The sequence below is a fragment of the Coregonus clupeaformis genome, unplaced genomic scaffold (genome assembly GCF_020615455.1).
Source record: "Coregonus clupeaformis isolate EN_2021a unplaced genomic scaffold, ASM2061545v1 scaf0114, whole genome shotgun sequence".
Classification (NCBI taxonomy): domain Eukaryota; kingdom Metazoa; phylum Chordata; class Actinopteri; order Salmoniformes; family Salmonidae; genus Coregonus; species Coregonus clupeaformis.
Genome location: NW_025533569.1, coordinates 202,647 through 225,772, shown reverse-complemented (window position 1 = coordinate 225,772; position 23,126 = coordinate 202,647). Strand labels below are relative to the sequence as shown.

Sequence of the window (23,126 nt, the reverse complement as noted above, 5' to 3'; positions counted from 1 at the left end):
ACCATGGTCCTGCATTCGCCTCTCGTCTGGTTAACAACCACGACCCATGGTCCTGCAGTCGCCTCTCGTCTGGTTGACAACCACGACCCATGGTCCTGCAGTCGCCTCTCGTCTGGTTAACAACCACGACCCATGGTCCTGCATTCGCCTCTCGTCTGGTTAACAACCACGACCCATGGTCCTGCAGTCGCCTCTCGTCTGGTTAACAACCACGAACCATGGTCCTGCATTCGCCTCTCGTCTGGTTAACAACCACGACCCATGGTCCTGCAGTCGCCTCTCATCTGGTTAACACCTACGACCCATGGTCCCGCAGTCCACCTACACCAACCATTACTGTATGACAATAGGAGTGTGTGAGTGTGACATGTGTGCCTGTGTGTGTGTGTGTGTGTGTGTGTGTGTGTGTGTGTGTGAGTGAGTGCATGTGGTGTGTGTTTGTGTTTGTGTGTGTGTGCGTGCATACCTGCAAACCTATCATTAGTGGTCTGAGTGAAGTGGATAAGCTACTGTGATCCATCCAGGTACCTACAGAGGTGTTAGCCTATCACGTTGTGTGAGCTATTATCACTAATTGCCTCAGCGGATGACACAGAGTAATTATCAGGCTGACATGTAGCTCTTCAAATCTGACACTAACAGGCGCTGAGCCAGGGAGGCTTCCTATCTCTTATGCTACATGTGGCGGCGATCTGCTTTTAATTGTGCAGACATAGAGGAGGTGTGAATATAGATGTGTTGCCATGACTCTTGCCCACTGGCCTGCATGTATTCACTGAGTAGACTCTTGGACTACAACAAGTATGTATTCTGATTGCCAACAGTAGTAATATGTTGAGTGTGGCACTTGATAATCAACTGTATAATCATTCTCAATGTGGAGTGATTGACCTGTGCTCAGCCACCCTCTCCTTGCAACATGATGCAGGCAGGCAATAGATGAGAAAACAAAGTGCTGCAATAGGGTGAAGGCAGAGGTTGAATATGAGTACAGGCAGAGAGAGAGATGGAGAGAGAAGGAAAGAGAGAGACAGACATACAGATGTAGGATCTTAATTTGAGCCAGTTTGCTACAGCAGGAAAATAATTCTGCAGCAACAGGAAATGTGTATTATGATGTGGATTATAATTAATGGACATTTTTTGTAGGGGTTGATACATTTTCTGTTTGGGCAAATCAAGTCTGACATTTTAAAATGGAAATGACAAACTTTAGAAGCCTTTTGTAATACAATACAAGTTTGCATTTCTTGCTCTGCAGTACAAATCTCAGCAACAAAAGAGTGATCAAATTAAGATCCTACATCTGTACAGACAGACAGACATACAGACATACAGGCAGACTAGGTCTATAGTAATAGGCTGCTCCAGTGTTCTGGAACTTGATGATGTCACAATGCCACTTTACCAGGGATGGAGCACTAGTTATTCTAAGGGAACATTATGAGGTAACATTGCCATGGAAACACACTTCTAACATAATCCCAGACCACATTAAAATTGTTAGACAAGCTCAGGAAGAGCGTGTTAGCTACATCTCTCAACCTATAACTGATTTGATTAATTACAACAGTACACTACCCTAACGTGTTATGGGTCAGACACTTAGTGACCCTGTCCCTCTGGTCTCCCCTAGGGAGCAACCAAAGGAGACCCATAAACATAAAAATAAACCCAAGGAGAAGAGCATCCCTCCAGCCCTGACCTTTCTTCAGCTGTTTACACTGCTGAGCTGCGTCAGGATGAAGAAGACACCATTTGATCCCTCCCAGAGTGGTGAGGGGAGAAAGGCAACAACGATACATGATACGAACAACAATAATGACTCTGATACTGGTGAGTGTGAGGAGGTGTCTATTGACTAGTGCTGCTACATAGTACAATTATTTAGGCTTCACTTGGAGGAAATGTTTCACTTACAGGCTCTGACTATTCTGCAGGTGATGTTAAAAGGATCAAGGACAAGAGTAAAGGAAAGGTTCGGAAAGAGAAAGTTTGGATTGAAGTTCAGAAATCTCAGGACCACAAACGCAGAACAACACCGGAAACAGAAAAAGACATTAAACAAAGATCTAACTCGGTAAGACATCCAAACCTGCTTATCAATGAGGATTTGCCAATGCATTTGATAATTGATAATGACCACAATAAGGAAAACACAGTATATTGTGTTGAATTTGATACTTTGACACTGCTTGACAAATGTGATAATGTCACAATGCCCCTTCGGATGGGGTAGGCCCTACTAGTTAAAAAAGTCTTAACGGAATCCATGGAACGTCCCAACTCTGACCTTACCCCCATTGAAGTTGAAATTGAAATGGTTAAGGTAAGGGTTAAGGTTAGAGTTAGGGTAAGGGTAGAGGTAAGGTTAGGGTTTAGGGTAGGGATGTCTCAAGGATCTCGGATAGCACTAACCCTAGTTATTATTGGGTAACATTTTGCCATGGAAACACACTAGAGCTCATTGGCTATTGATATTGTAGTTTGAAATATCAGTAGATTTCTAACTGATGTACTGATTGTGACCCTGAGGTCTCCCCCTGTGGAGAAAGCAAAGGAGACCCAGCAGAAAGAGAAGAAGCAGAGCATCTATCCAGCTGTGGCGGCCCTGCAGCTGTTCACTCTCTTCTGCTGTGGAGGGAAAGTCAAGCTGAAGAAAACTCGTCCCTCTCAGCACAGACAGAGTAAAAAGGACCAGGACGAAGATAATGCATCTGATACTGGTGAGTGTTATGGGTTGTCTGTTGATTAGATATAGAATGATATTGCTCCACTTGGAAAGATGTGTCTTCAAAATCAAAATGTCTAATCTAAACAGGCTCAGACTGGTCTGGAGGAGATGTTACAACCAAAAAGGTCAAGGACAAGAGTAATGGAAAGGTAGGGAGGGAGAAAGACTGGACTGAAGTCCAGCTATTGAAATCATCTCAAGACCACGAACCCAGAAGTACAACACCAGAAACAGACAAGGGAACTAATTTGGGACAAATACCGAACTCTGTGAGACAAGCAAACATGCTGTATCATATTTTATTGTGAGCAAAAGATCTTTCCCATAATGTTTTATCATTGGGTATTGCAATTGTCTTATGCAGGCAAATCAAAGGACACCCCGGCAAGTGAAGACCCATGTGGAGAAAATGTACATAAGTCCTGACTCTCCGACTCTACCACGTGCCCACGTAAGTTACTGAAACCTGACTTACTATACGGACAGACAGAGATTCACACATCCAGGCAGTTTCCCCTCTGACCTCAACCTAACCCCCCCTTTTCCTCCGGGTAGAGCTCCCTCTCCCAGTTCTCCCTGGCTAGGAACCTGGCCATCCTCCCGCTGGAGTGGCAGCTACCTGGAGTCCCTCTGACCACCTCGTCTATGGCAACTAGGACAGAGAGAAAGCCATCCACTACCAACACTTCGACACAGGCGCAGACAGAAACACAGACAACAGATATGAACACAGACACACAGACCACTGCCACCTCTCAGAGACAGATCTCCATGGTGACCACCCAGTCATCAGAGACCATGACAGAGGTTCACACATCAGACTCAAGCTCCCAGAACTCCACTCCTGACATGGCACTGACCCCTGAGAGCACTAAGGACATGATTGCTACTGATGAGGATGTGAAGGATGACTCTGCTGAAGATTTGATCTCCACCCTAACAGACACCTCTATGGAGAAATCTGTCAGTGAGACCAGCCTGAAAGCCCTCATCGCTGAGGATGAGGAAGATAACAATGAGATGAAGGATATGGCTGCCTCCGCTAGCCCTGCAACTGATAATGCCAATGAGGATGCAAAGCTACTGGAGCTTGCAGCACTTTATGACTACATGTTGACAGTGGAGACCGAGCTGTAGGCCTAATGAACATTTCAATATAGCAAAAGCTATACTATGATCAATTAATAAAAACAGTTAATATTTCTGCAGCAAATGTTCACTACTGTTGATATGTGAAGCAGAATGCTTAGGTAAGGCATATGTGTTTTAAATTCACAAAAAATTATAAATAAACAAAAATTATATCAAACCACTACAGGTAGGGAAGAGTGAATACATCAGCATTGAGTTAATTTGGTCAATAATTATCCATGGGCATATTACATTCTGTAATATTTGAAATAACAATCACCCACAGTGAATACAAAGCAGACGTGTTCTATTTTCTCCCTCCGTCCTTCCCTCCCATGTCCTGATGAGGTTTAGATTGTCTTGTTATCCACCCCTTCAACTGTTTAGCATTTTAATAACGCCTCGCAATCTCAGGGCCTAATTATTTTTGATTCACATGCTTAAAATAGAGCCCACATATCACCACATATCTGAGAGGCCTGAAGGTGCTGTGTTACTGGTGGGTTTCCAACAGATTACAGGGAGATTGGTGAAATAAGTCAACCTAAATAGGGACGATAGGAACATTATCATACTACAGCCTCATTCTCTTTGCCTATATTACAGCAGGGAGGATATATTGGTGTCATCAGAGTAATGGAGTACCACACATACTGTATGTACCTCATGTTTTCACACATCATGATGTAGTCCTTGTAAGATAACTCTGGAGCGTGATCTTGTCGTTTTATCATCTTGAAGGGTGACAGAATAGTGAGCTTTATCCATGACTTTGAGAATGTAGTTATTTTATGAATTCTCACAGGTACGATTTCTGTCAAACTGCACTTTTCTGTCTCTGTCATGCCTGCGGTCACCAGATGTACAGCCTCCCCAGAGCTGCATATTCCAGTGGCCTACATGCATGGATAATGAGCTGAGAGAAGTAGTTGCAGCACATCGTTTTAGGCTACAGCCAAGCTCTATCTTTAACCTGAGAAACATCTTAGTCCTACATGAGTGCACTCTCCACAACAAAGACCAGCCTGACATCAACATACTGTTGATAAAGTAGACATTGAATTAAATCAACATAACATAGACACTGTACATGTATTTTTGATGATTGTTAATCTAGAAAAGACGCAGAACATATTAACTCTGAAAGGGGAGAGAGAGAAGAGAGAGGGGGATTAATGGGTGAATAAAGAGGAGAGACAGTACAAGGGATGGTGAGATGTGTCCATTTAGGAATTCAAATATTCAACTCCCCAATAAGAGGATCAAAGGTTCTCTCACCCAGGTGTACAAACAAACAGACATGCATGTACATACAGACATGCACGGACACACACCTACACACACAAAAACACACACGCACACACCCACTCCTCTATCCACATGAAGTGGTCAGGGCATCACAGTGATCTAGTTACAAGGACATTGAGAGAAGCCATTTCTCTGCTCTAGAGACTGTAACATTGATGAGGTTCACTGGACGCTCAAACACACCTCCAACATGTCCGTGAAATAAAATATTACATCATCATTTTAATCCAAGTACTTTTCATATGACTGCACAGTTAGATAAGTATTACTACAGTGAGGACAATTAATAGAGATCCACACTCTTTTCACACTTCGGTAGGCTATCTATGCCAGGGGCTATTCTAGATCCTGAGCTATGAGAATCCCTTGACCTGGCCGAGCTCCCCTCACTGTACTGTAACACCAGGCTAACACCTATCAAGAGTAATCATGGCTTTAAGTGACCAGTCTATCCTCAGGGGGATACTCCTGACAACACATTGACAGCCAGGCTCTATTACGGTCTGTCAGCTGCTGTTTTTGCTGGCTCTGTCTTTACCCTGCTCATAGGACATGATGGACAGTGTGTGAGTGTGCGTGTGTGTGTGTGTGTGTGTGTGTGTGCGTGCGTGTGCTTGCGTACATGCGCTCATGCCTATGCATGCATGCCTATGTTTGTGTGTGTCCGTGTCTGCATTAATGTGTGTGTGCATGCGTTCCTATGCATGCATGCGTGGGTGCACATGCATATCTGTGTGTGTGTGTGTATGTGTGTGTGGATGTATGACTGAGGGCTGGAATGAACAGTCAACTGTTTCTCATTAGTGTCTAGCTGCAGAGGGAGAGCAATAAGACAGTAATGTATGAATGTCCCCTGAGCAATCTGAGACACTATGAGCCATCATGGGAAGAATATATACACAGCTTGGTACGAGACTCTGAAACAATGAATGGGTTTGATAGACAAAACATTTTTATACTCTACTACAGTGTTTCCCAACTCCGGTCCTCGAGTACACCCAACCAGTGGAGGCTGCTGAGGGGAGGACAGCTCATAATAATGGTTGGAATGGAGTAAATGGAATGGTATCAACAACATGGTTTTCATCTGTTTGATACCATTCCATTCACTCCATTCCAGCCATTCCACTCCAGCCATTATTATGAACCGTCCTCCACTTATGAGGAGCCTCCACTGCCCCCAACAATAGATATCTTGTTGTGGCCCCGGACAAGCACACCTGATTGTACTTGTCAACTAATCATCAAGCCCTTGACATCTGAATCAGGTGTTTTTGTCCAGGGCTACAATACAAATGTGTACTGGAGGACTGGAGTTGGGAAAAACTGTGATAATATAATACTATATGATGCAGATTCTCTCTCTCTCTCTCTCTCTCTCTCTCTCTCTCTCTCTCTCTCTCTCTCTCTCTCTCTCTCTCTCTCTCTCTCTCTCTCTCTCCTCTCTCTCTCTCTCTCTCTCTCTCTCTCTCTCTCTCTTTCTCTCTCTCTTCTCTCTCTCTCTCTCTCTCTCCCTTCCTCTGAACCGTAGAGTTGTATTGTTAATTCCACAGACATCGCTCTGTCAGTGAGACCCCATGGAACAGACATAGCATCTCTCCATCCCTACACTGGGGAGTGGGGAGCCCTGAGGACCTTCTTTGAAGTTCTCCACAGGCTAGTCGTTTACTGGTGGAGCACACTGATGGAAGGTAGAGGGGGAGGTATGGAAAGAGAGAGAGAGAGAGAGAGAAAGAGAGAGAGAGAGAGAGATTGGATTATTAGAGGACGATGATAGAGATATTAAAGTAATCCATTGGTAGAGCTAATGTATTTCCACACCTTCCACTTCCTGTCCAGGAAGACACAGTGAGTGAGATTCAACAGGTTGCCAGTATTAAACCCCATCTCTTTCACTCCTCCTCATCAACGGCAAACATCCATTAGCCATTCTGAGACACGCTTAGATGATTCCTTTGATGATACAGCAGTAGCAATACAAGGATATAACATCTATAGAAGAGACAGGAATGCTTATGGAGGAGGTGTTGCTGTATATATTCAGAGCCATTTCCCTGTAATGCTTAGAGTAGATTTTTGTCAAGTGTTATTGAAGTGTTGTGGTTGCAGGATCACTTGGCACATCTGAAGCCTTTCCTTTTGGGGTGTTGCTATAGGCCACCAAGTGCTAACAGTCAGTATCTAAATAATGTTTGTGAAATGCTTGATAGTGTATGTGATGTAAACAGAGAGGTCTACTTTCTTGGGGACCTGAATTTTGAGTGGTTTTCATCAAGTCGTCCAAACAAAAGGAAGCTTCTCACTGTAACCAGTGCCTGTAATCTGGTTCAGGTTAATAATCAACCTACCAGGCTGTTTACAAACACTACAGGAACAAAATCATCCACATGTATTTTTTAAAATTATTATTACATTTTTACTAATACTGTAGAACTTTGTTCTAAAGCTGTATCTGTACCCATTGGATGCAGTGGCTATATCCAGGAAAGCCAAAGTTCCAAAAGCTGGTCCTAAAATAGTGTATAAGAGATCATACAAAAGATTTTGCTGTGACTCATGTGGATGATGTTGAAAATATTTGTTGTTCTGATGTGATTAATAAGGAGCATACAGATGATGCACTTTATGAATTTATGAAATTGCTTCTTGCAATTATTGATAAACATGCACCTGTTAAGAAACTGACTGTTAGAACTATTAAGGCTCCATGGATTGACAAGGAATAAAAAAAACTGTATGGCTGAAAGAGATGGGGAAAAAGGAGTGGCTGATAAGTCTGGCTGCACATCTAACTGGCTGACTTACTGCAAATTGAGAAATTATGTGACAATCAAAATGTACAGCACTGACACAAATGACTGATGAATGGTTGAAAGAAATGGGTAATAAGAAGATTGTGGGAGCTGTACTGTTAGATTTCAGTGCAGCCTTCGATATTATTGACCATAACCTGTTGTTGAGAACATGTATGTGTTATGGCTTTTCAAGCTCTGTCATATCGTGGATTCAGAGCTATATATCTCATAGAACTCACGGAAGTGTCTCTAATGTCAAACGTAAAGTGTGGTGTACCGCAGGGCAGCTCTCTAGGCCCTCTACTCTTTTCTATTAATACCAATGACCTGCCACTGCCATTAAACAAAGCATGTGTGTCCATGTATGCTGATGATTCAACCATATACACATCAGCAACCACAGCCAATGAAGTCACTAAAACTCTTAGTAAAGAGTTGCAGTCAGTTTTGGAATGGGTGGCCAGTAATAAACTGGTCCTGAACATCTATAAAACTAAGAGCATTGTATTTGTTACAAATCCTTCCCTACATTCTAGACCTCAGCTGAATCTGGTAATGAATGGTGTGGCTGTTGAACAAGTTGAGGAGACTAAATTACTTGGTGTTACCTTAGATTGTAAACCATCATGGTCAAAACATGTAGATTCAATGGTTGTAAAGATGGGGAGAGGTCTGCTTTTTTGACACCACACTCCAAAAAGCAATTCCTGCAGGCTCTAGTTTTATCTTATCTTGATTATTGTCCAGTCATATGGTAAAGTGCTGCAAAGAAAGGCCTAGTTAAGCTGCAGCTAGTCCAGAACAGAGCGGCATATCTTGCTCTTCATTGTAGTCAGAGGGCTAATATTAATACTATGGCTGAGGAAAGACTGACTGCATCACATCTTGTTTTATAAGAAACATTAATGTGTTGGAAATTCCAAATTGTTTGCATAGTTAACTTACACATAGCACTGACACACACACACACTTACCCCACCAGACATGCCACCAGGGGTCTTTTCACACTCCCTGGGTCCAGAACAAATTCAAGGAAACATACAGTATTATTTTATCCATCTCATATAGCGCAGCTAAAGTGAACAGCAAACCTGGTTTCAAAAAACTAATAAAGGAACAACTCTTGGCACCACGCCTCTCCCCCATGTGGCCTACTTGTTGTGTGTACAGTCGTGGTCAAATGTTTTGAGAATGATACAAGTATTGGTCTTCACAAAGTTTGCTGCTTCAGTGATATGATATATTTTTGTCAGATGTTACTATGGTATACTGAAGTATAATTACAAGCATTCCATAAGTGTCAAAGGCTTTTATTGACAATTACATTAAGTTTATGCAAAGAGTCAATATTTGCAGTGTTAACCCTTCGTTTTCAAGACCTCTGCAATCCGCACTGGCATGCTGTCAATTAACTTCTGGGCCACATCCTGACTGATGGCAGCCCATTCTTGCATAATCAATGCTTGGAGTTTGTCAGAATTTGTGCGGTTTTGTTTGTCCACCCGCCTCTTGAGGATCGACCACAAGTTCTCAATGGGATTAAGGTCTGGGGAGTTTCCTGGCAATGGACCCAAAATGTCGATGTTTTGTTCCCCGAGCCACTTAGTTATCACTTTTGCCTTATGGCAAGGTGCTCCATCATGCTGGAAAAGCAACTGTTCTTGGATGGTTGGGAGAAGTTGCTCTCGGAGGATGTGTTGGTACCATTCTTTATTCATGGCTGTGTTCCTAGGCAAAATTGTGAGTGAAACCACTCCCTTGGCTGAGAAGCAACCCCACACATGAATGGTCTCAGGATGCTTTACTGCTGGCATGACACAGGACTGATGGTAGCGCTCACCTTGTCTTCTCCGGACAAGGTGTTTTCCGGATGCCCCAAACAATCGGAAAGGGGATTCATCAGAGAAAATGACTTTACTCCAGTCCTCAGCAGTCCAATCCCTGTACCTTTTGCAGAATATCAGTCTGTCCCTGATGTTTTTCCTGGAGAGAAGTGGCTTCTTTGCTGCCCTTCTTGATACCAGGCCATCCTCCAAAAGTCTTCGCCTCACTGTGCGTGCAGATGCACTCACACCTGCCTGCTGCCATTCCTGAGCAAGCTCTGCACTGGTGGTGCCCCGATCCCGCAGCTGAATCAACTTTAGGAGATGGTCCTGGCGCTTGCTGGACTTTCTTGGGTGCCCTGAAGCCTTCTTCACAACAATTGAACCTCTCTCCTTGAAGTTCATGATGATCCGATAAATGGTTGATTTAGGTGCAATCGTACTAGCAGCAATATCCTTGCCTGTGAAGCCCTTTTTGTGCAAAGCAATGATGATGGCACGTGTTTCCTTGCAGGTAACCATGGTTAACAGAGGAAGAACATGATTTCAAGCACAACCCTCCTTTTAAAGCTTCCAGTCTGTTATTCTAACTCAATCAGCATGACAGAGTGATCTGTCATGCTAATTATATTATTATTATTATATTATTATTATTATTATTATTATTATTATTATTATTATTATTATTATTATTATTATTATTATTATATTATCTCCAGCCTTGTCCTCGGCAACACTCTCACCTGTGTTAATGAGAGAATCACTGACATTGAGGGCAGGTCAATTTGTAACACTTTTGACGTGCGTTTTTCCGGATTCTTTTGTTGTTATTCTGTCTCTCACTGTTCAAATAAACCAACCATTAAAATTATTGACTGATCATTTCTTTGTCAGTGGGCAAACGTACAAAATCAGCAGGGGTCAAATACTTTTTTCCCCCTCACTGTATATGCTAATATATGCCATTATAATTATGCAACATACAGTATATAGACTGATCATATACTCCAGAGTGGAACAGTGGTCTAAGGCACTGCATCGCAGTGCTAGCTGTGCCACTAGAGGTCCAGGCTCTGTCGCAGCCGGCCGCGACCGGGAGACCCATGGGCGGCGCACAATTGGTCCAGCGTCGTCCAAGGTAGGGGAGGGTTTGGCCGGCAGCGATGTGGGTTCATTTCCCACGGGGGGCCAGTATGAAAAAAACAAAAAAACATGTATGCATTCACTAACTGTAAGTCGCTCTGGATAAGAGCGTCTGCTAAATGACTAAAATGTAAATGATGGCAGCTGGTCCTTTTGTGGCAGGGCTGAAATGCAGTGTAAATGTTTTTTTGAGATTAAGTTCATTTTCATGGCAAAGAGGGACTTTGCAATTAATTGCAATTCATCTGATCGCTCTTCATGACATTCTGGAGTATATGCAAATTGCCATCATCAAAACTGAGGCAGCAGACTTTGTGAAAATTAGTATTTGTGTCATTCTCAAAACTTTTGACCACGACTGTATGTACTGACATGTATGTGTAACTGATAGATGCACACACACGACATGTTCATGTTTCTAAATGTATGTCAATTGTATTTTGTCTGTAATGTCTTGTTCGTTATGTGTCGGACCCCAGTAAGACTAGCTGTCACCATTGATGTCAGCTAATGGGGATCCTAATAAATCAAATCAAATCAAGAGGGGATAGGCTGTGCTCAGTAAACTGACTACAGTGTGCAAGCCCACCTCCTGTCCTGACTGAGCAATTGATTTCTCCAGTCTCTGAAAACTGCATTAGCCAAAACACATTGGTAGAGAGAAGGTCAGTGCCATCATGATGATGGAACGACAAGTTCCCTAAACCCAGCACTCAATCACACAGGCATATGCATGCACGTACACACACACACAAACGCAGGCAGATAGGCAGGAATGCATGCACGCACATACACATATATTTGTGTATTGATTCTGATATTACAACACCTTGCACTATTCACTGAGATAACACCACTAGACCAGAGTCCCAAGGTACAGTATATGATTCCCCGTCCTACCTAGTTCTGCTTGGTTTAATGTTTGAAGTTAAAATGTTTATCCTGTAAATGTATAATAGACTTCATGCCGGCTGTGACCACAGTGGTGGAGGTCATAACACAGAGACATGGCTGCCTTTATTTGTTTAGCTACTGGCCCTCACTAAAAGGAATCCAATAAGCCATCAGGATGCACCCTGTGGCCATACAAGTGTCTAGGGGTCTGAAAGGAAGACTAGGTAGAGTGCATAAACACACTGACAGACACACATAGAAGAAAACACACATCGTCCCTCTATAGAACACTTACTACCAACACACCCACATGTACATTAACTCTCTGAAACACATACACACACCCTGCATTTATCTGGCCACTAATGGTCTTGGCTGGAGGATGAAGGCATTTGTTATCGTCTTCAGGAGAGGCCAAGGTTTGTTCATCATCACTACCCAGGAGGCACCACTCTGATCTCTCTGTGCCAGTCTTTGTGTGCGGCTCTCTGTGGATTCACCCAGGCTCACTGGCCTGTAAAGCAATCTAATCTTCACTGGACTGCAAGAGCCTTACTGCCTTTACAGAGAGCTGCAGGGCTAAACTGTAGCCAAACACTGAACTGGCAGTTTTTTATCGTTTTCAAATTAATGGCAACATTAATGATCTTTACTATCATTGGATAAAAAACATATTACACATGTAACGGTCTTGGGAGGATAAAAGAGAGCGAGAGAGAGAGCGAGAGAGAGAGCGAGAGAGAGAGAGAGAGAGAGAGAGAGAGAGAGAGAGAGAGAGAGAGAGAGAGAGAGAGAGAGAGAGAGAGAGAGAGAGAAACAGGAGGATTCATTGGATAAATGGACTGACATTTTTGAAGGGAATCAATTCAGTTACCCCACTGAAACTTGCACTTGTGTGTAGCCTATGTTATGATGTGTAGACTATTTTATGATATGCGTTGTACTAAACAGTATATTAGAAAACCATTCATGATTGCTTTACATACAACATTTGGTCATTGACATACTGTATGTAGTCATTTGATGCTCTCTGGTGGCCTTTTAAGGCATAGCAGCACAGCACTGCCTCCCCATGCTCTCCCATACAGATGACAAAGATGGTGAATAATGAAGGTGTCGCATAAAGGCTGTTTACCTACAGTTGGGGAAAAAAGTATTTAGTCAGCCACCAATTGTGCAAGTTCTCCCACTTAAAAAGATGATAGAGGCCTGTAATTTTCATCATAGGTACAAGTCAACTATGACATACAAAATGAGAAAAAAAAATCCAGAAAATCACATTGTAGGATTTTTTATTAATTTATTTGCAAATTATGGTGGAAAATAAGTATTTGGTCAATAACAAAAGTTTCTCAATACTTTGTTATATACCCTTTGTTGGCAATGACACAGGTCAAACGTTTTCTGTAAGTCTACACAAGGTTTTCACACACTGTTCCTGGTATTTTGGCCCATTCCTCCATGCAGATCTCCTCTAGAGCAGTGATGTTTTGGGGCTGTCGCTGGGCAACACGGACTTTCAACTCCCTCCAAAGATTTTCTATGGGGTTGAGATCTGGAGACTGGCTAGGCCACTCCAGGACCTTGAATGCATCTTACGAAGCCACTCCTTCGTTGCCCGGGCGATGTGTTTGGGATCATTGTCATGCTGAAAGACCCAGCCACGTTTAATCTTCAATGCCCTTGCTGATGGAAGGAGGTTTTCACTCAAAATCTCACGATACATGGCCCCATTCATTCTTTCCTTTACACGGATCAGTCGTCCTGGTCCCTTTGCAGAAAAACAGCCCCAAAGCATGATGTTTCCACCCCCATGCTTCACAGTAGGTATGGTGTTCTTTGGATGCAACTCATCATTCTTTGTCCTCCAAACACGACGAGTTGAGTTTTTACCAAAAAGTTATATTTTGGTTTCATCTGACCATATGACATTCTCCCAATCCTCTTCTGGATCATCCAAATGCACTCTAGCAAACTTCAGACGGGCCTGGACATGTACTGCCTTAAGCAGGGGGACACGTCTTGCACTGCAGGATTTGAGTCCCTGGTGGCGTAGTGTGTTACTGATGGTAGGCTTTGTTACTTTGGTCCCAGCTCTCTGCAGGTCATTTACTAGGTACCCCCGTGTGGTTCTGGGATTTTTGCTCACCGTTCTTGTGATCATTTTGACCCCACAGGGTGAGATCTTGCGTGGAGCCCCAGATCGAGGGAGATTATCAGTGGTCTTGTATGTCTTCCATTTCCTAATAATTGCTCCCACAGTTGATTTCTTCAAACCAAGCTGCTTACCTATTGCAGATTCAGTCTTCCCAGCCTGGTGCAGGTCTACAATTTTGTTTCTGGTGTCCTTTGACAGCTCTTTGGTCTTGGCCATAGTGGAGTTTGGAGTGTGACTGTTTGAGGTTGTGGACAGGTGTCTTTTATACTGATAACAAGTTCAAACTGGTGCCATTAATACAGGTAACGAGTGGAGGACAGAGGAGCCTCTTAAAGAAGAAGTTACAGGTCTGTGAGAGCCAGAAATCTTGCTTGTTTGTAGGTGACCAAATACTTATTTTCCACCATAATTTGCAAATATATTCATAAAAAATCCTACAATCCTCAATTTGTCTGTCATAGTTGACGTGTACCTATGATGAAAATTACAGGCCTCTCTCATCTTTTTAAGTGGGAGAACTTGCACAATTGGTGGCTGACTAAATACTTTTTTCCCCCACTGTATCTCTTATGCTACATGTGGCAGCGATCTGCTTTTAATAGTGCAGACATAGAGGAGGTGTGAATATAGATGTGTTGCAATGACTCTTGCCCGCTGGCCTGCATGTATTCACTGAGTAGACTCTTGGACTACAACAAGTATGTATTCTGATTGCCAACAGTAGTAATATGTTGAGTGTGGCACTTGATAATCAACTGTATAATCATTCTCAATGTGGAGTGATTGACCTGTGCTCAGCCACACTCTCCTTGCAACATGATGCAGGCAGGCAATAGATGAGAAAATAAAGTGCTGCAATAGGGTGAAGGCAGAGGTTGAATATGAGTACAGGCAGAGAGAGAGATGGAGAGAGAAGGAAAGAGAGAGACAGACATACAGATGTAGGATCTTAATTTGAGCCAGTTTGCTACAGCAGGAAAATAATTCTGCAGCAACAGGAAATGTGAATTATGATGTGGATTATAATTAATGGACATTTTTTGTAGGGGTTGATACATTTTCTGTTTGGGCAAATCAAGTCTGACATTTTAAAATGGAAATGACAAACTTTAGAAGCCTTTTGAAATACAATACAAGTTTGCATTTCTTGCTCTGCAGTACAAATCTCAGCAACAAAAGAGTGATCCTACATCTGTACAGACAGACAGACATACAGACATACAGGCAGACTAGGTCTATAGTAATAGGCTGCTCCAGTGTTCTGGAACTTGATGATGTCACAATGCCACTTTACCAGGGATGGAGCACTAGTTATTCTAAGGGAACATTATGAGGTAACGTTGCCATGGAAACACACTTCTAACATAATCCCAGACCACATTAAAATTGTTAGACAAGCTCAGGAAGAGCGTGTTAGCTACATCTCTCAACCTATAACTGATTTGATTGATTACAACAGTACACTACCCTAGCGTGTTATGGGTCAGACACTTAGTGACCCTGTCCCTCTGGTCTCCCCTAGGGAGCAACCAAAGGAGACACATAAACATAAAAATAAACCCAAGGAGAAGAGCATCCCTCCAGCCCTGACCTTTCTTCAGCTGTTTACACTGCTGAGCTGCGTCAGGATGAAGAAGACACCATTTGATCCCTCCCAGAGTGGTGAGGGGAGAAAGGCAACAAAGATACACGATACGAACAACAATAATGACTCTGATACTGGTGAGTGTGAGGAGGTGTCTATTGACTAGTGCTGCTACATAGTACAATTATTTAGGCTTCACTTGGAGGAAATGTTTCACTTACAGGCTCTGACTATTCTGCAGGTGATGTGAAAAGGATCAAGGACAAGAGTAAAGGAAAGGTTCGGAAAGAGAAAGTTTGGATTGAAGTTCAGAAATCTCAGGACCACAAACGCAGAACGACACCGGAAACAGAAAAAGACATTAAACAAAGATCTAACTCAGTAAGACATCCAAACCTGCTTATCAATGAGGATTTGCCAATGCATTTGATAATTGATAATGACCACAATAAGGAAAACACAGTATATTGTGTTGAATTTGATACTTTGACACTGCTTGACAAATGTGATAATGTCACAATGCCCCTTCGGATGGGGTAGGCCCTACTAGTTAAAAAGTCTTAACGGAATCCATGGAACGTCCCAACTCTGACCTTACCCCCATTGAAGTTGAAATTGAAATGGTTAAGGTAAGGGTTAAGGTTAGAGTTAGGGTAAGGGTAGAGGTAAGGTTAGGGTTTAGGGTAGGGATGTCTCAAGGATCTCGGATAGCACTAACCCTAGTTATTATTGGGTAACATTTTGCCATGGAAACACACTAGAGCTCATTGGCTATTGATATTGTAGTTTGAAATATCAGTAGATTTCTAACTGATGTACTGATTGTGACCCTGAGGTCTCCCCTGTGGAGAAAGCAAAGGAGACCCAGCAGAAAGAGAAGAAGCAGAGCATCAATCCAGCTGTGGCGGCCCTGCAGCTGTTCACTCTCTTCTGCTGTGGAGGGAAAGTCAAGCTGAAGAAAACTCGTCCCTCTCAGCACAGACAGAGTAAAAAGGACCAGGACGAAGATAATGCATCTGATACTGGTGAGTGTTATGGGTTGTCTGTTGATTAGATATAGAATGATATTGCTCCACTTGGAAAGATGTGTCTTCAAAATCAAAATGTCTAATCTAAACAGGCTCAGACTGGTCTGGAGGAGATGTTACAACCAAAAAGGTCAAGGACAAGAGTAATGGAAAGGTAGGGAGGGAGAAAGACTGGACTGAAGTCCAGCTATTGAAATCATCTCAAGACCACGAACCCAGAAGTACAACACCAGAAACAGACAAGGGAACTAATTTGGGACAAAGACTGAACTCTGTGAGACAAGCAAACATGCTGTATCATATTTTATTGTGAGCAAAAGATCTTTCCCATAATGTTTTATCATTGGGTATTGCAATTGTCTTATGCAGGCAAATCAAAGGACACCCCGGGCAAGTGAAGACCCATGTGGAGAAAATTTACATAAGTCCTGACTCTCCGACTCTACCACGTGCCCACGTAAGTTACTGAAACCTGACTTACTATACGGACAGACAGAGATTCACACATCCAGGCAGTTTCCCCTCTGACCTCAACCTAACCCCCCTTTTCCTCCGGGTAGAGCTCCCTCTCCCAGTTCTCCCTGGCTAGGAACCTGGCCATCATCCCGCTGGAGTGGCAGCTACCTGGAGTCCCTCTGATCACCTCGTCTATGGCAACTAGGACAGAGAGAAAGCCATCCACTACCAACACTTCGACACAGGCGCAGACAGAAACACAGACAACAGATATGAACACAGACACACAGACCACTGCCACCTCTCAGAGACAGATCTCCATGGTGACCACCCAGTCATCAGAGACCATGACAGAGGTTCACACATCAGACTCAAGCACCCAGAACTCCACTCCTGACATGGCACTGACCCCTGAGAGCACTAAGGACATGATCGCTACTGATGAGGATGTGAAGGCTGACTCTGCTGAAGATTTGATCTCCACCCTAACAGACACCTCTATGGAGAAATCCGTCAGTGAGACCAGCCTGAAAGCCCTCATCGCTGAGGATGAGGAAGATAACAATGAGATGAAGGATATGGCTGCCTCCGCTAGCCCTGCTACTGATAATGCCATTGAGGATGCAAAGCTACTGGAGCTTGCAGCACTTTATGACTACATGTTGACAGTGGAGACCGAGCTGTAGGCCTAATGAACATTTCAATATAGCAAAAGCTATACTATGATCAATTAATAAAAACAGTTAATATTTCTGCAGCAAATGTTCACTACTGTTGATGTGTGAAGCAGCATGCTTAGGTTAGGCATATGTGTTTGAATTCACCAAAACTAATAAATAAACCAAAAATATATCAAACCACTACAGGTAGGGAAGAGTGAATACATCAGCATTGAGTTAATTTGGTCAATAATGATCCATGGGCATATTACATTCTGTAATATATGAAATAACAATCACCCACAGTGAATACAAAGCAGACATGTTCTATTTTCTCCCGCTGTCCTTCCCTCTCATGTCCTGATGAGGTTTAGATTGTCTTGTTATCCACCCCTTCAACTGTTTAGCATTTTAATAATGCCTCGCAATCTCAGGGCCTAATTATTTTTGATTCACATGCTTAAAATAGAGCCCACAAATCACCACATATCTGAGCGGCCTGAAGGTGCTGTGTTACTGGTGGGTTTCCAACAGATTACAGGGAGATTGGTGAAATAAGTCAACCTAAATAGGGACGATAGGAACATTATCATACTACAGCCTCATTCTCTTTGCCTATATTACAGCAGGGAGGATATATTGGTGTCATCAGAGTAATGGAGTACCACACATACTGTATGTACCTCATGTTTTCACACATCATGATGTAGTCCTTATAAGATAACTCTGGAGCGTGATCTTGTCGTTTTATCATCTTGAAGGGTGACAGAATAGTGAGCTTTATCCCTGACTTTGAGAATGTAGCTATTTTATGAATTCTCACAGGTACGATTTCTGTCAAACTGCACTTTTCTGTCTCTGTCATGCCTGCGGTCACCAGATGTTCAGCCTCCCCATGAGCTGCATATTCCAGTGGCCTACATGCATGGATAATGAGCTGAGAGAAGTAGTTGCAGCACATCGTTTTAGGCTACAGCCAAGCTCTATCTTTAACCTGAGAAACATCTTAGTCCTACATGAGTGCACTCACCACAACAAAGACCAGCCTGACATCAACATACTGTTGATAAAGTAGACATTGAATTAAATCAACATAACATAGACACTGTACATGTATTTTTGATGATTGTTAATCTAGAAAAGACGCAGAACATATTAACTCTGAAAGGGGAGAGAGAGAAGAGAGAGGGGGATGAATGGGTGGATAAAGAGGAGAGACAGTACAAGGGATGGTGAGAGAACAAACAGACATGCATGTACATACAGACATGCACGGACACACACCTACACACACAAAAACACACATGCACACACCCACTCCTCTATCCACATGAAGTGGTCAGGGCATCACAGTGATCTAGTTACAAGGACATTGAGAGAAGCCATTTCTCTGCTCTAGAGACTGTAACATTGATGAGGTTCACTGGACGCTCAAACACACCTCCAACATGTCCGTGAAATAAAAGATTACATCATCATTTTAATCCAAGTACTTTTCATATGACTGCACAGTTAGATAAGTATTACTACAGTGAGGACAATTAATAGAGATCCACACTCTTTTCACACTTCTGTAGGCTATCTATGCCAGGGGCTATTCTAGATCCTGAGCTATGAGAATCCCTTGACCAGGCCGAGCTCCCCTCACTGTACTGTAACACCAGGCTAACACCTATTGTCGTAGAAATATTTGACTCAAAAAGTAGTCAACCTAAAAATATTTATCAGAGACTGCAACTTGTGAATTCAAAAATTAGACTTGTATTATTTACATAACAAAGCCGAGCTTGCTCCATGGAACAACAACTGCTTGTCCTGAACCGGAGTGCTCCTTTTTATACAGACACATGCATAGCCACACTGATACAGCTGATAGTTCCTCCCTATGTGAATGAATAGCATCTTTCAGTATCACATGTTGGCTACTCACGAGGGCTACTTGCGCTTCTCTAAGTGGGGCCTCTATATCTTATTAGTGGCATGACTCAAAAAAGTATGTACATACGTACGTTAAAGAACAATCATACTCTGTACTGACTATATTCACTATCTAGGCATGCATCTGGAGTACAAAGTATCAATTATGTTCATTCTGTTTCACCATTATCATTTCATAACACATTATAAAACATATCCATTAATACTTAAACATGATTTAAACATGTCATCCATAACCCATTCTCAACCACATACATTTAATCATTTATCATCCTCCCTGGCCCTTGAGATTATGTGCATGTGGCCATGTGTCAGGTCATAAGGTCATAAGCACAAAGAAATGATAACATTAGTTCCATTGTTACTCCAATCTCCACACAGCCACCACGAGGAGTTGTATCTCCATCACATGTCATTGACATATCCAGACCAGCTGCAGGGAGTTTATGAAAAACATATAAATGTCTCTGCTCTGTATTAAGTCTTCAATTGGTTCTCAATCCATAAACATTTTAAGGCATATAGGTGATTAATTCTACAATATATGTACTTGAAAATCATCTATATATTTCCCCCCTCTGGGACTTTTAAGTCCCAACCAATAAAACAAAAGATAACATAAAATGAGTGTAAGTATGTGCATATACTTATTCTTAGCCTTGCCATCTGTGGTTACATTTTATAAGAATATATATTCAGACCAATGTATCTTCCTCATTGTCTGACCCATCCTGATGAGGACAAGGAGCCCAGTCAGGTATTGGTTAAAAGTCTTGAAGGTTTCCCTCTAAGCTTACCTCCAATTGTTGCTGTTGAGCTTTGTAACCATTGCTCCCCTTTTTATTTTGTTGTATTTCCAATATACGTGGTAGTATCCTAACACATCAAAATATATAAGAAATAAATGCAACTTTGTTTTAACCATAATATTTAGGACATGTTAAGAATAGTGTCAACATCTTTAGCTTACATAACCTTTTTTTTTACCCATATCATAATTATTATAACAATCAAAAGAATCAATATCTAATCCATTCATTGCAATGTCAACATCATTAGTTATTAACATATTAATAACTTATTCAAATCAATCAGTCACCTTATAATTCATAGTCATTATCAGATGAATTACCCAAAACAAATTTAGAATGACAATTCTTAGTTATTCACTTTGGTTCCATCATTCAAAGTTAAATCTCTCACCTTGGCACATATTGACACTGGCAGAATGTATATTTATACTATCATAATTCTAGCATTAACTTCCTCATAACAAGAATTACAACAGATCATTATCTTAATACATTCCTAGTCCAAATTACTATAAATTTAGCAGTGTATAATACCTCCTTAATCAACATACTACCTTAACTAACACTCCCTTACTCTACCGTCACTCAATCTTCTGGCGTCTTCATTATGTTCTTCAGATAGCTTCATAGTTCATCTTGGATTGCCCATGGCAATGTCCCAATTCCAATGTCACCCCTGAGCCGCCCCACCTCCACCATCATTCTGTTTTGTCAATTTGCAAACCAGTATACCCTATGAAGAACGTTGCATTTGCATAGACCTCTCACTTCCTGCTCATTCCACATGGACTCCTGTCACATTCCTGAGAGAAAAGGCACAAAAGAGAAGGCAATTGATTGCCTTGATTTGATGCTGGATTCAGGTCTCCTGGCAGAGGTGGTGTCGGACAGGAACGTCTTCAACGCCTTTGTTGTTCCTCTTCAGCCGGGTAGAGGGTTTTTGGTTTTTGTTGAGGTTCACACCGCTCTGGACCGAATTATTTCTACTATGCATTACAACACCACCTGTAATAACATCTTGAATGTCTGGAATCTCTCGGTGGTCTGGAATCTCTCGGCGGTCTGGAAGGTCTTGGAAGTATCTGTGGTCTCCTAGTCATCAGTTCCCTCACTCTGGTACAATGGTTTAGATGACACCCGATCACGCTCCCCTCTATCCGTACCGCTGTTGGTGTAACCTGGATGATGATGTATGGACACCTTTCGCTGTTAACCTTCCCCATCACTAGGGTCTCCGGATCAGCCAGAGTCCCTCTCAATCTATCGACATCGGTCTGCGATGAGTGTCCTTCTATCAGCCTACCCATAGGGAAGCTCGAAGTTACTGCTGCAAAGACACAAGCACAGACACACACAAAAGACAAGAATGCTACCCAATGGCTGAGGTTGGAACACTCCTATAGTGGGAAACATGGATCTAAGCATCTGTCTCCACCACTTTTACCATCATTAAGGTAGCCAACAACACCTGGTACAGGCCCCTCCACCTAGGGTCTTTCCAGCTCTTTCTTCTGTAGTCTTTTGCCATCACATAGTCTCCAGGGCACAGAAAATACTCAGATTCTCCTACTCAGTTGGGCAGAGTTATCTTCACCCATGAAAATAAAATCTTAAGAACATTGTTAGGTTAGGTGAGACACAGTATGCTACTTATGTCCTCTCATCCGTCAAGAGAAGCCTTGAAATTATGAAGCACACCTGCTTCCAGCTTGTTGTAGTCCACTTATTTCATGCCTCCTATCACAAAAAAACAAAAAAGATTTAACCTAACCCATAACACATTATTACTACTGCTCATATCCTTAATACACCTTGCATATTTCCCCACAAAACCATTATAAAACATTAAAACCTCTGTAAGCCCAACTTCCCCCCTTGGACACATGCATCACATCGTGATGCATGTGTTCAAAAAACAAAACAACAACAATATTGCCTATTAAACCAAAAATAATAACTAAACTGAAAATGAGCATATCTTTACTTAACTGTATCCCATAACACTATTCAAGGAATACCTATCTTTCAGGACTAACTCTCTCACTTCATCCTTGTCCTGTTTGGACTAATTTATATATAGGATTTTTTCCAAATTATAAACTTCTTCACAATTATCCTTATTATATCTAACCCCCTAATTCAGCATGCCTCTAGAATTCATAGTGCGGGTGATCAGGTCACACTATAAAGCCAGGACAGATTTCAGAGGTCATTGAAATCATTCAATGAATTGTTTCATCCAATAGTATACTACTCATTAATAACCATCAAAACATTTCATAAATGTTCTATCCCGAGTGTACAGTAAGTCCTTAGTACAGCTCTTTTCAAAATAAATCACACATATTTACTTATCCCTCAGTAAATAAAACCCAAATTACATGCGTATGCCCCTTTAAGATATTTCACTTCCATCCTGTCAAAAAACCCAAAATAGAAATAAAAATCCTATACAACTAACATTTCATACTAAGTAGTTTGTTTGTGGTTATTCGAACACCATATCGTAAAACAATAAACAAACAAAAATGGCCAGGCCTTATTTATTTTGGTAGCTCCCTATGACAACCTAAAAATAAAACTACTTAATTTTACTAACTAGTTCCACCCTAGCCTACAGACTTTTTAAACCTCCCAATAAAGAAATCCCCATGTTCCTGGA

General features: G+C 42.0%; 1 protein-coding gene and 1 long non-coding RNA gene across 2 annotated transcripts; both read left to right on the top strand.

Annotated features, from left to right (window-relative positions):
• The first annotated feature begins 2,218 nt into the window (after positions 1-2,218).
• Positions 2,219-3,967, top strand: LOC121583569. The gene is made up of 5 exons (XM_045213488.1): positions 2,219-2,235; positions 2,536-2,726; positions 2,822-2,883; positions 3,099-3,185; positions 3,290-3,967. Exons 1-5 carry the CDS (start codon positions 2,219-2,221, stop codon positions 3,869-3,871), a joined length of 939 nt encoding a protein of 312 aa, XP_045069423.1. The 3' UTR covers positions 3,872-3,967.
• Positions 3,968-15,715: 11,748 nt separating this feature from the next.
• On the top strand, positions 15,716-16,962 carry LOC121582921. The gene is made up of 3 exons (XR_006658252.1): positions 15,716-15,952; positions 16,407-16,596; positions 16,692-16,962. It is a non-coding gene; the product is annotated as an uncharacterized LOC121582921 (long non-coding RNA).
• The last annotated feature ends 6,164 nt before the right edge of the window (positions 16,963-23,126 follow it).

What these genes read in the sequence shown, in the direction of transcription:
- LOC121583569 (XM_045213488.1), top strand. An exon ending in AGATAATGCATCTGATACTG is followed by an intron (nt 2,727 to 2,821) that starts GTGAGTGTTATG and finishes TAATCTAAACAG; the next exon opens with GCTCAGACTGGTCTGGAGGA. An exon ending in AGGACAAGAGTAATGGAAAG is followed by an intron (nt 2,884 to 3,098) that starts GTAGGGAGGGAG and finishes TGTCTTATGCAG; the next exon opens with GCAAATCAAAGGACACCCCG.